At 36.4% G+C, this 13,717-nt stretch overlaps 1 protein-coding gene across 1 annotated transcript in view; it reads right to left on the bottom strand.

The window, feature by feature from the left end:
- The window catches only part of LOC125270864 (rho GTPase-activating protein 6), a 41,678-nt gene extending 33,431 nt beyond the window's left edge, over positions 1 to 8,247 (bottom strand). Inside the window, exon 1 of the mRNA XM_048194866.1 lies at positions 7,575 to 8,247. Coding sequence (XP_048050823.1) covers positions 7,575 to 8,000 — 426 coding nt within the window. The 5' untranslated portion in view covers positions 8,001 to 8,247. The remainder of the gene's footprint in view (positions 1 to 7,574) is intronic.
- Positions 8,248 to 13,717: the final 5,470 nt, after the last annotated feature.

Genomic DNA, 13,717 nt, shown 5'->3' with positions numbered 1-13,717 from the left:
ATAACCGATAAACCTTTATATTTTGGCCGATAACCGATATATTGGCCAATAAATCTAAATCAAAATTTTTATATTATTTTTGAGAGCCTGATTACAAAAACAAAAGTCTCACCATTAAAAGCCATGTCCCAAACACACGATTATAATGTTCTCATTATAATATTATGTAGTCTATATGACAGACTTGTGCTGTACCTTTTTAAAGTGATTTCAATCATATTTCAAGTTTTCTTATCAGACCCATAACGATAACATTAAAAATGAACATATATCAGCCGATAACGATATGGTGGCTGATATGTCGTGCATCCCTAAAAACTATTTAAATTGCATTTGAGGTACACATTTGATCAGTTCGTGCTTTCCTTGGGAATCAAACCCGTGCCTTTGGTATTAATCACTTTTTGCATGCGATTTTGCATGGTAATACTTGATGTAAACAGGGTCACAAATCTGCAGTATGTCACTGAACGTAAACAATGTGTTGCATGTGTGTACACGTGTTGCAAAACACTGAGATGACTGGCAGGAAGAAAATAAAAAGGTTAAAGGTTATGCTGATACTGACATTTTTGCTTTAAAAGGAATCTCAAAAAGGTCCAACCGCAGGGGACAAGTTTTTTCCATCCATCATTCTGGAAAATCAGATACACAACTTTGGGGATTGGAGATGCTTATCGCATGTTGCAACTGTACTGAAAGAGATGCAATAATCTAAACCATCTTACCGAAAACACTGAGCCACTCACGGACTCTTATGCTGGATCTGCTCCAACAGAAAACAGCCTAAAGTGAGTCAGACCTCATGAACATGCCCCACTTTCACTGGTCTGTGAACGAACCACATGTTTCTGCAATGTTTCTCAATGTAAAAATCATGCTATCTGCATTCCATAGTGTTGAATCATGGTAACTTGTCAACATGAACCATAAAATGATGCATTTCTAAGGGAAACATGATAGTCAGTGAGAAACTTGTTGACTTCAAATATTGCCTAATTTTAGATATTCCTATGAGACTGTCAAACGTTTTAAAGACCACTGCAAGCTTGAAGATTCACAAAACTGTTGAACATGAAAGAAGACCTTAAAAAGACCCTAAAGTGCTGTTGTACTCAGTTGACAGTCTCCAGTGGGAAGAACTATTTGCCTGGGTAGCGCTGCCAAAGATCAGGTCATGCTGCTCTGCTGTGAGAAATAGAAGCTTAGGCAGACTTCATGTAAACCAGATGTCACTTTACTGAAGAACTGCGCTCCGCTCTTACACGCTTTCTTCTAGCACAGCAAAAAGACTTACTGCAGAGGAGATCAAGAGTTTTTGCTACACAGAACATAAAAGAACAATGTGGGCCTACTGACAAAAAGTTCATTCAGTTTACTTGTTTTCTGAGCAACTGTTCATTATGCAACAAAAGTAAAAACATGCCGTTTTCATTGTTTGTTTTTGTTTCCTTTTTCAACTGGAAAACAAAATACCAAAGATGTTTTTTTTTTTCATAGCAATTTCCCAATAAAACATTTAACATGACATCTAATATTTTAAGCCATACTTAACCCTCTGGTGCTCTTCAGTCATTTTAGACCGAAAAAGTTTACGATTTTGTTTTTTGTTTTTTTAAAGAAATTTTTACGTCATCGGAATGGTACGAAACTTGGTAAACATTTTGGCACTTGCTATGTGAACACACACACACACACACACACACAAAAAAATCACGGACATGATTCGAAAAGGTTAAATACTCCGCGCGGTCAAAAATGAGCGTATTGGAAATTAATGGGAGGCGAATTTCATCTAGTGGAAACTTTTGGTACTGCAGCCAAACAAAATCTTACTAAAAGATCATTTTTTGAGATATCAACCTCAAATTTAAAACACAACTTGTTTAGATTTATGGCTTTGATTTTCTTGCAGTTCTAGAGTAAAACGTGTTTTTGAAAATATTCATATAAAAATTGATAATAGTATTATGCATTTTTCAAAACAATAAACGTAAAATTCTGTAACTTTTTTTAAGTTAACATTTTTAAACTTTTTTCACTTCAGCAATAATTTGCCAAGTGTTGACTTTGAAAAGAGACCAAAATTAAAAAGTCTAAAGCATTCAAAAATTACTATGACACTCTAAGTTGGAAATGTAATTATTATTAGGTCTATGCTCAGAAAATGAATAAAATGGATTATAGCTACAGCATGAATATAATTTAGTACGATAAAACCCCCTAAAATACAAAATATAAAAAAAAAAAAAAAACTACATTCATTTAATTAAAATAACCTAAAAAAAGTGGTCATTTTTGACCGGCACGTGAAGAGCACCACTGCAGATAAATGCAGTTTGACCAAAAATGGGAATTTATTTAAAACCAGTTGAAAGCAACTCAATAAAGGTTGAACGGAGATTTTACAGAGATATACTAGAGCACTTTGCCTCTAGATCTAAACATTGTTAAGCTGCAACAGATTCGCTGAAATGGTCTGCAACGAGGCCAAAGGGAAGCAAATATTCTCAAGTAATACTGTTGTGTCTGGCAAGACCACTACTTTGTTTTTTCATTTGTCTATGACCCTTAGTAAATGACCCTTAACATAAATCAAAGGATTACTGTATTACTGAACTTACTGGCTTTTTCACTCTGCACACAATTCCCAATTGGTTAAGAATCACTGTCATTTTGCAATGTTTTAATTGGGACTGTAAAAGGATTTCAGGTGTCTTTTTTGCAGTTTTATGCATGCATTTGAGTTCAATGTGGCAAAGAACAAACCATGCCTTTTGTTGCCAGTCAGTTTCATTGGCCAAATAATAGAAAGAGCAGTGCTGTAAAAGACACTGCTAAACTGCTTTATAGGAGGAGCTTTATAAACTCCAGATTCCTGAGAGGTTAGGTAACTGTTACAAAGAGAGCTCCCCTTTGGGCTGGCCAACACAAACATCTACAAATTTGGTATTTTGGTTTCTCAATATTGTAGTATGGCAAAACTGTGATGAAAGAATACATGCATTATTTATGAAGAGGCCTTTATTGATTAGTCTGTGGTCATATATGCCTTTAATAATGCAATTTCACTGGTTCCTGATCCTTGCAAAGAAGCAAAAACCCAAAAAAACAAGCACTTTCGTAACATCTTGGTATTTCCTGGAAACGTCTGAGATTAATGCCACATTATTTTATCCTGAGCTTGTAACACATCTTGACAGCAGGTTCCACTTCAGAATGTTCAGCTCACAGAACTGCACATTATTTTCTCATTATCTTAACTCTCAATCAAGGGACAACAACAGCAACAACAAATGTACATCGTCTCAAAGGGGTTGTGTATTGAATTAACGTCAATGGTTTGAGGATAATGCATTTATTAAAGTCAGGATCAGCAGCTAAACCACTGTTTGAATTCAATATCTTCAGCTGTCTTTGGGGTTAGTATTTCTTTTTATATTTGTATTGGATTCTGCAGTGGAGAAAAGCGGACATTCCAGGGAGACTTCCCTGCTGAAACCCTGCGGCTGGCAAGATCTAATGCCAAATCATCTGTCTTCATCCTACCAGCGCTGTCTGCTGCCTTCGACAAGCTGAACCACAAGATCCTCCTTTCCACACTCTCTGCGTGTCTCATCTTCAATCAACCAAACAGAGTCCGTGTCACAGCCCTCTTTGTCTCACTCCACTGACTTCCTTCAGCCGTCTGCATTAAATTCAAGGCTTTGACGTCAGCCAACGGTCACTGGAACTGAACCTCAACACACTCTTACAGGTCTAGGCTTCTTCCCATCCTCTATCATCAGTAAAAAAGTGTCACTTGTTCCATTACAACAAGATACAAGGTCGATTTCCAGAACCTTCAGCGTCTCTGTTGTTCAGTGGTGGATCAAACATCACGACCTTCAAGAATCAGTTGAAGACATCTTTCAGTTAGTGTTGCTTTCGTCAACGAAAATTATGACTAAATATCGTCGTCAACGAACCTTTATCACGTGACGAAAACGAGACGAGACGCAACGTAAATGCTGGTCATGTGATGATGACGTATAATGCAATATTGTTGACGAATAAAAATGAGACTAAATATGGTTTACAAAATAAAAACTATGCTAAAATGTCTCTTCATTTTCGTTGACCAAAACGAGACGAGACAAAATGTTGTAATGTTATTTTGTCTCGTTTAGTTAATTTTGCAGTATTTCTGTTTCCTGTGTCTCACTTCAGGGGCTGCATCAGGTCGCACTGCGCAGACGCAGGTGACGTCACTTCCTCAAGCCCCACTCGAGGAATTATATAGAAGATGCAGTTAGCTAAGTTAAGTTAAGTCTGACACAGAGAAAGGGAAATATGTAGATTTCACGTGCTCATAACTTCATGAAAAATGCACAGATCATAGAAAATGCACATCATTATTTAAAGCAGATTCTCACGATTAAAATTAACCCAATCAACATAATATATTGCATTGATCATAAGATATTACTCATGGAATGATGTAACATACTTGGCTAAAAACATTTCTCTCATCTTTCCAGGATGCAGTGTGTATCCAATGTTCCCGGATCCATCCATGTTTGTTTTCCAACGTGGAATAGGTATCATCTTAAAGCTTAGAAACTCAGCTTTTTAATGCATCTAACCATTTTGAAAAACTCATAAAGAGTGCTGAGAAATGTCTCTAAACCAGAGTTTACCGCCCGTGGGCGCCATCTAGCTGCAAAAAAATGAATAACACTTTATTCAATATACTTTATGCTATCTCCACAAAATCTGAGAAAGATGCAGCTCACATGTAGGAGAGCATCACCAAAAAAGAATTTTTCTCTGATCTTATTGCCTTCCTGAGTTATTCCATGTCAAATAAAAAAAATAAAAATTATTAAAAAAAAAATTATATATATATTTCTTGTCTTTTATCAGCTGTTTTTCAGCATTAAAATGTCCAAATGTTTATATTTTCTAAAAAAAAATTAAAAAGTGTTCTATCAAATGATACCTACCTTTTGACTCTCCTTGCTACAGTTTTTGAGTTATGAGTCTTTACTTTTGTGTGTGTCACTCAGAAAAAAAAAAAAAACTCTAAAAAAGCCTTCAGGTCTTAAAGGGTTAAGAGACATCTCAAGGCATTATAAGGTATTATCTATAAGGTAACAATAATATAATAAGAACCTTGTTTGAAATGGGTTTGGCTAAAAGAAAATTTTTTGTTTTGTCTATATTACTAGGTACTTATACTATATTGACTGGGTTAAATAGAATTGCATTACTAAAACTAGACTAAATGTCATCAGTTTTAGTCGACTAAAAACTAGACGAAAATAGTCATGGATAATTCTGACTAAAATAAGACTAAAATGCTCAGACTTTTAGTCTACTGAAACTTGACTAGACTAAAAAGAGTATGAACGTGACTAAAACTAATAAAAACTAAAATGACAGCTTGACACAAAGACTAGACTAAAACTAAAATTAAAACAGGCCGCCAAAAACAACACTAGTTTCAGTAGTCTTAAAGGTGCCGTAGAATGGAAAATTGAATTTACCTTGGCATAGTTGAATAACAAGAGTTCAGTACATGGAAATGACATACAGTGAGTCTCAAACTCCATTGTTTCCTCCTTCTTATATAAATCTCATTTGTTTAAAAGACCTCAGAAGAACAGGTGAATCTCAACATAACATCGACTGTTACGTAACAGTCGGGATCATTAATATGTATGCCCCAATATTTGCATATGCCAGCCCATGTTCAAGGCATTACACAAGCCAGTATTAACGTCTGGATCTGTGCACAGCTGAATCATCAGACTAGGTAAGCAAGCAAGAACAATAGCGAAAAATGGCAGATGGAGCAATAATAACTGACATGATCCATGATATCATGATATTTTTAGTGATATTTGTAAATTGTCTTTCTAAATGTTTCGTTAGCATGTTGCTAATGTACTGTTAAATGTGGTTAAAGTTACCATCGTTTATTACTGTATTCACGGAGACAAGACTGTTGTTATTTTCATTTTTAAACACCTGCAGTCTGTATAATTCATAAACAACTTCATTCTTTATAAATCTCTCCAACAGTGTGTAATGTTAGCTTTAGCCACGGAGCACTATCAAACTCATACAGAATCAAATGTAAACATTCAAATAAATACCATACTTATGCGATTAGACATGCTGCATGACCAACACTTTGTAAAGATCCATTTTGAGGGTTATATTAGCTGTGTGAACTTTGTTTATGCTGTTTAAGGCAGTCGAGAGCTCGGGGTCGGGGAGCGTGAGAATTTAAAGGGGCCGCAGCCTGAATCAGTGCATAGTTAATGATGCCCTAAAATAGGCAGTTAAAAATATGAATAAAAAAAAATCTATGGGGTATTTTGAGCTGAAACTTCACAGACACATTCAGGGGACACCTTAGACTTATATTACATCTTTTGAAAATGCATTCTACAGCACCTTTAAAGGGGTCCTATTATGCTTTTTGCTATGTTCATCTTTCTTTAGTGTGTAATGTTGCTGCTTGAGCATGAAAAAGCTCTGCAAAGTTCCAGTTCTTCTCTATATCAGCGTCAGTGTTTCTGAACTCCTTGAAACGCCTCCATCTTGAGTTTTCTTCACAGTATTCCTCATTTAAATAATTTATAAGCAGAATAAAGGGGCGGGGCCTGGTTGAGTTAGTTAGTAGGGTGTTGAATCTGGCAGTTATGGTAATGGGCGGGACATTCCCCAAACACCAATCACAACACACTGAGCATCACTCGAACCCTGCCTAAAACGCAGATTTTACTCTCATGAATGCGATTTTTACTGTTTTGGGCTAGTTTTGAGTAGCAATCGGGTGGGTTTTGTTGTGAAAACCTGGCAACCCTGTAACTGACAGATTGAGAAGAGAGGAGCAGCAACAATGGAGAATATGGGGAAAATAATGAACATTCAAGCAAGAAAACCTGTTCTAGTAGAGCCCAAAAACCAGCATCAAGACTTTGAAAATGGGAGGAATATGTCCCTTTTGATTTAAAGGCACTATACATCTCTTCTTGTTCTTGCTTTTCTCTGTTGGTGCAGTTTTACTTCAACTCTAGTTTCAAGCATTCTCTTGAAGCTTGGCATTGCAAGCAATGCTTGCTCCTGTAAGATAAACTGATTGTGAAGTTTCTTGGGACAAAACGCTTGCTGAATGACTAAATGTCAATGCAATCTGAATTAAAAGTTATGGTGATACAAAAAGAACCAGAAAAGTGTCAATCTCAATACTGAAACTTGGATTCATGCTTCTAAACATATATCTGCTGCCAAGACTCACAGTTAATCAATTTTAAATGCTAATTGTTAACTTTAAAGCTATAGTATGGTTTTTTAGTTTAAACTGAAATGACATTTTGAAAAATAATGCAGTTTAATTAAGAGACTAGCTATATGAAATATTTATCTGGATAAATTCCCACAACATGACCATTTAAATTGAACTAGAAGTCTCATAATTTACTTTGATATTTGGAAACTATTAAAAATCTGTCACTGGATTTATAATCTATAAGTCAACAACAGCTCGTTTGAACTTCTTCAGCATGTTTTCAAAATCTTACCTCAGATTTACAGATATTGTGGGAAACAGCATCCGACTGAGGCAACTTTCTCTGAAGCCACTTTCTCGGTGAGAAGATGTTGCTTGAACCAGAGAGGTTGAGAGATAAATCCCTGGACGCGTTGCGTTTGCCACTTCTGTAGTCAAAATGAGCACTGGAGATCGACGAAGCGTCTGAAGATGTCGACAAACTCGACGAAGAAAGCCGTTGTTTCAGTCTGGAGTCCTCAGAAGCTGTTTGGCTGTTGGTAAATCCAGCTGTGGAGCTCGAGAACCGCTGAACGGTATTCGCGTCTCCGGGCGTCGCGCCGTTCCTCATCAGCGCAGAATCCAAACTACGAGTCTGCTGTAGTTTTCTCTTTGCGAGGGTTTTAGAGCCCGATGAGGAACACGAGAAGACGCTGTTTAGCAGCCCCTGTGCGGACATCCCTGCGATATGAGACACAGACTGACGCCCCAAACACAAACCCCATGTGAACGTGACTGACTGATGATGTTTGTCTCTCAACAGCAGGTGAAAATCTGGAAAAATATATTTGATCAAAATAAGTATATCCTCTCATCCATCTCTGCTATATTTGTCAGCAGATAAACGAGGATGTTTCCACTGTTCACGCCAAAAAGCGCGTCAGTGAAGTTTCTCAACATCTCTCTGAACGTTCCCGCCCATTTTACCCGCGCTCCGGCTCTGCCCTCCTCAGAGAGAAAAACTGAGGTAAACTTTTACAATTTTTGTTAATTGGCCTTGTCGATTCTATATAATACATTTCAGGGGGGAGTCCAAAAGAGTTATTTAAATATAAAAATATATTCGTGTTGAATTCTGTTGAAGTTCGTCTCGCCCAACCCAAATTGTCTTTTGGCGCGTTTCGCTAAGATCGATGAACGTCAATTGTTCAATTGACTTTTAAAACAAATATGTTTGTAATATGTGTGATATTTATTTATCTAATAATTATTAGATAATGTATTTAATGCTACCTTCATGTGCTATCGGAAATTTGACGATGAAGTCGTGATTACAAGTATTTTCCCCATATTCTCCATTGTTGCTGCTCCTCTCTTCTCAATCTGTCAGTTACGGGGTTGCCAGGTTTTCACAACAAAACCCACCCAGATTGCTACTCAAAACTAGCCCAAAACAGTAAAAATCGCATTCATGAGAGTAAAATCTGCGTTTTAGGCAGGGTTCCGAGTGATGCTCAGTGTGTTGTGATTGGTGTTTGGGGAATGTCCCGCCCATTACCATAACTGCCAGTTTCAACACACTACTAACTAACTCAACCAGGCCACGCCCCTGTATTCTGCTTATAAATTATTTAAATGAGGAATACTGTGAAGAAAACTCAAGATGGAGGCGTTTCAAGGAGTTCAGAAACACTGACGCTGATATAGAGAAGAACTGGAACTTTGCAGAGCTTTTTCATGCTCAAGCAGCAACATTACACACTAAAGAAAGATGAACATGGTAAAAAGCATAATAGGACGCCTTTAAAGGTGCCGTAGAATGTCATTTTCACAAGATGTAATATAAGTCTAAGGTGTCCCCTGAATGTGTCTGTGAAGTTTCAGCTCAAAATACCCCATAGATTTTTTTATTCATATTTTTAACTGCCTATTTTGGGGCATCATTAACTATGCGCTGATTCAGGCTGCGGCCCCTTTAAATTCTCGTGCTCCCCAACCCCGAGCTCTCGACTGCCTTAAACAGCATAAACAAAGTTCACACAGCTAATATAACCCTCAAAATGGATCTTTACAAAGTGTTTGTCATGCAGCATGTCTAATTGCGTAAGTATAGTATTTATTTGGATGTTTACATTTGATTCTGAATGAGTTTGATAGTGCTCCGTGGCTAAAGCTAACATTACACACTGTTGGAGAGATTTATAAAGAATGAAGTTGTTTATGAATTATACAGACTGCAAGTGTTTAATAATGAAAATAGTGACGGCTCTCTTGTCTCCGTGAATACAGTAAGAAACGATGGTAACTTTAACCACATTTAACAGTACATTAGCAACATGCTAACGGAACATTTAGAAAGACAATTTACAAATATCACTAAAAATATCATGTTATCATGGATCATGTCAGTTATTATTGCTCCATCTGCCATTTTTCGCTATTGTTCTTGCTTGCTTACCTAGTCTGATGATTCAGCTGTGCACAGATCCAGACGTTAATACTGGCTGCCCTTGTCTAATGCCTTGAACATGGGCTGGCATATGCAAATATTGGGGCCGTATGCAGTTTTTACCTAGGAAACTCGTAGGCCTAATTCCAAGAGCATGTGAAGGCAGCATAAGTTGTTAAAAATGATCTTATAGGGATAGTTCACCCAAAAATGAAAATTTGATGTTTATCTGCTTACCTCCAGCGCATCCAAGATGTAGGTGACTTTGATTCTTCAGTAGAACACAAATGATGATTTTTAACTCCAACCATTGTGTCTGTAGTCATGTAATGTATGTCAATGGGAACTCCATCTATAAGAGTAAAAAAAAAAACATGACACAAATCCAAATTAAACACTGCAGCTCATGACGACACATTGATGTCACAACAAAACCCGACCAATTGCTCCTCAAAACTAGCCCAATCACATTTGGGGTCCCATGAATCGCGTTCTGGGGGGTCCGCGTTTTTGGGCGGGGCTCCCTGGTAAAATTCACATTCAAGGACTAAATATCACGTTATTTGGGGTCGATTCAACCCACGGACATGAAAAACAACCCACGGGAACAGTGTAAAACTAGCCCAATTCCACGGGAAAACCGCAGACTTGGCAACACTGAATGGGAGGGTGTTCATGTGCAAATTTTACCTAGGAAACTCATAGGCCTATATACGATAATTCCGAGAGCACGTGGAGGCAGCATAAGTTGTTAAAAATGATCTTAACTTAAATTAATGCTACCTTCATGTGCTATTCTGAAGTCGTGATTACGAGCTCGTCGCGTTGAAGACTCCGGTTGCTGGAATCATAGAGATACCAGGTTTATTCTTTCCTATTTATTTGGAAAGTCTTATTAAACTAATTTATAGTAAATACTATAGTGTTTTTGAACCATACTATATTAAATTGTAATATATACAGTACAGTCCAAAAGTTTGGAACCACTAAGATTTTTAATGTTTTTAAAAGAAGTTTCGTCTGCTCACCAAGGCTACATTTATTTAATTAAAAATACAGTAAAAAACAGTAATATTGTGAAATATTATTACAGTTTAAAATAACTGTTTTCTATTTGAATATATTTCACAAAGTAATTTATTCCTGTGATGCAAAGCTGAATTTTCAGCATCGTTACTCCAGTCTTCAGTGTCACATGATCCTTCAGAAATCATTCTAATATGCTGATCTGCTGCTCAAGAAACATTTAATGTGTACAATTGTACAAAATATTTGTGTACAATATTTTTTTCCAGGATTATTTGATGAATAGAAAGTTCAAAAGAACAGCGTTTATCTGAAATCTAATCTTTTGTAACTTTATAAATGTCTTTACTGCCACTTTTGATTGATTTAATGCATCCTTGCTGAATAAAAGTATTCATTTCTTTAATTTCTTTTCAAAAAAATAAAAATAAAAATTCTTACTGACCCCAAACTTTTGAAAGGTAGTGTATAATGCTACAGAAGCTTTGTATTTCAGATAAATGCTGTTCTTTTGAACTTTCTATTCATCAAGGAATCCTGAAAAAAAAGTACACAACTGTTTTCAACATTGAAAATAATCATAAATGTTTCTTGAGCAGCAAATCATCATATTAGAATGATTTCTGAAGGATCATGTGACACTGAAGACTGGAGTAATGATGCTGAAAATTCAGCTTTGATCACAGGAATAAATTACTTTGTCAAATATATGTAAATAGTACACAGTTATTTTAAATTGTAATAATATTTCACAATATTACTGTTTTTTACTGTATTTTTAATTAAATAAATGTAGCCTTGGTGAGCAGACGAAACTTCTTTTAAAAACATTAAAAATCTTAGTGGTTCCAAACTTTTGGACTGTACTGTATATAGGCTCTTATAGTATTTACAACACTGTGTTAATGAATGCTACAGCATACTATAGTTAACAGATAAACTGTAATGTAGTATACTTTATTTGTTTTACTACAGTGAACTGTAGTGTATTGAGTATATAATAGTAGAATAATAGTTGTAGAAACTACAACTGTTCCGTGACAGTCCATGTGTGACATAATCACATCGTCATCAGGAGAGTCCGTGGACATTGTTGAGAATACTTTGAAAGCCTTCCGCAATCAACTGAAATAAAGTTTACCCTTGCCTTTAAAAAACAACCTGTGGCAACAGTGTAAAAGTAGTCCAATTCTGTGGGAAAACCACGGACTTGGCAACACTGCTTGGGTATCAAAAGTATCCCTGAGCTTTCCAGTGGTAAATACCAGTTGAGAGGGAGTTCATGTCCAATTTTTAACTAGGAAACTCGTATTTCTGATATAGGGCTGTGCGATATGACGATATATATCGTTACCACGAAATAAAATGTCTATTGTTAGAGATTTTGTTATATCGTAGTACTTAAATAGATTGCACTATTGACACTTCAAAGTGATGAAATGCATGACTGAGAATATAAAGAGTGGGATGTGCTTGATGTTAAAAGAGTTATAAGGGCAATATATCCTGAAAAGGAACTCAGAGTGCAGCGAGTGCATTGGAACCTGCCTCTCTCAGAAGGTGATCACGAATTAGAGATGTGCTCCATGTTAAAGTGTAAGAAGGGGTGGGTCTGGTAGAGATTTTGGACGCATGAGGTTGCTATGCTGCACGGTCACAAAAGCTAAAAATTTGCATGAGTTTTTAAGCATTGCGGTTTAAAAACAAGTGGTTTAAGTGCAATTAGCAGCGAAAGACAACTCATTTCAGTATATGCACGCGCTCTCTGAGAGAGACTGTTGAGATGCGCGCAACATGAAGCCGCATAGAGCGTGTGAGGACTGAACTGAGTGCTTTCTGACGCCTAATTGAGCTTGAACGGTTAAATACACATACCTATGTGCCAAAGTGTCCATTCATTTGCAAGTAAACAGAGCCATTTATGCTGGGACTGTAATTTACATAACATTATAATTGTATACAAAATTGTATGAAAATATTGTGAATTCTAGTTGCTGTGTTTCGGCGTGTTATAACAGGATGAACAAATTCACGACACGAGCTGACTACATAGTTCAAGTATATGCGTGCATGATTTTGTGCAAATATAAGTTGTAATTTTATGTCTATCTTGTATAAATATATATGAATTACTCTATATAGGATGTGTTCCTTTGAGTTAATTAACCTTCTAGCAAAGTGCTTCATTTTACGGGTGTTCATTCAGCGCGTGCAGCTCAAATAATAGAGTGCCTCAAGGGATGACGCATTTTTGTAGGCAAAACCCGGAAGCGAGTTAGCATTTTTGGACTTCCGGTTCCAACACCGTAAAGTCTATGGTTTTTTTGAATGGGTTTTTGCTAAATCGCCTGAAATAAGGTCTGAGGTTAACAAAGCCTCTAAATACTTTCACGTTTTGATCTATGACATAAAACACACCAGTTATAACCCACTTGTGATTTTTTTAAACTTTTACTGTGTCTTAAAATCGGCGGTTGCTAACAAATTGCTAAAAGGGACTACTTCCTTTGGAGGGGACTTTAGACGTCATCATTAAAAACGGGACATTTGGACAGCATTTCTCATGAAAAAGTGGATAAGTATTCATACACAGCGCAGATCATAATCAGCGAGCATGTTTTTAAATAACGTAGTTTTTTAAATACAGTTTGAGGAAGTTTGGTGGTGACGACGTTGATCCGCGACTGTGGTGCGCTGTAGTCCGTTTATAGCCTACTGTTAGCCTTTTATATCTGACGATTTTATTTAGGCTTCAAAATCTATAAATGTTGTGTTAACTTGTAAAGATTATCTTGATAGACAAAACGTTAGTGTCATAACTAGGGCTGTCAAACGATTAATCACGATTAATCGCATACAAAATAAAAGTTTGAGTTTGCCTATAAATGTGTGTGTATATATAAATACAAACACACATGTATATATTTGAGAAATATTTACAAGTAAGATATATCATTTTTTGTACATAAATAACATATTTC

This window comes from Megalobrama amblycephala, linkage group LG6, assembly GCF_018812025.1.
Source record: "Megalobrama amblycephala isolate DHTTF-2021 linkage group LG6, ASM1881202v1, whole genome shotgun sequence".
Taxonomy (NCBI): domain Eukaryota; kingdom Metazoa; phylum Chordata; class Actinopteri; order Cypriniformes; family Xenocyprididae; genus Megalobrama; species Megalobrama amblycephala.
Note: the sequence above shows the minus strand (reverse complement) of the source record. Positions and strands in the feature narration are given on the sequence as shown.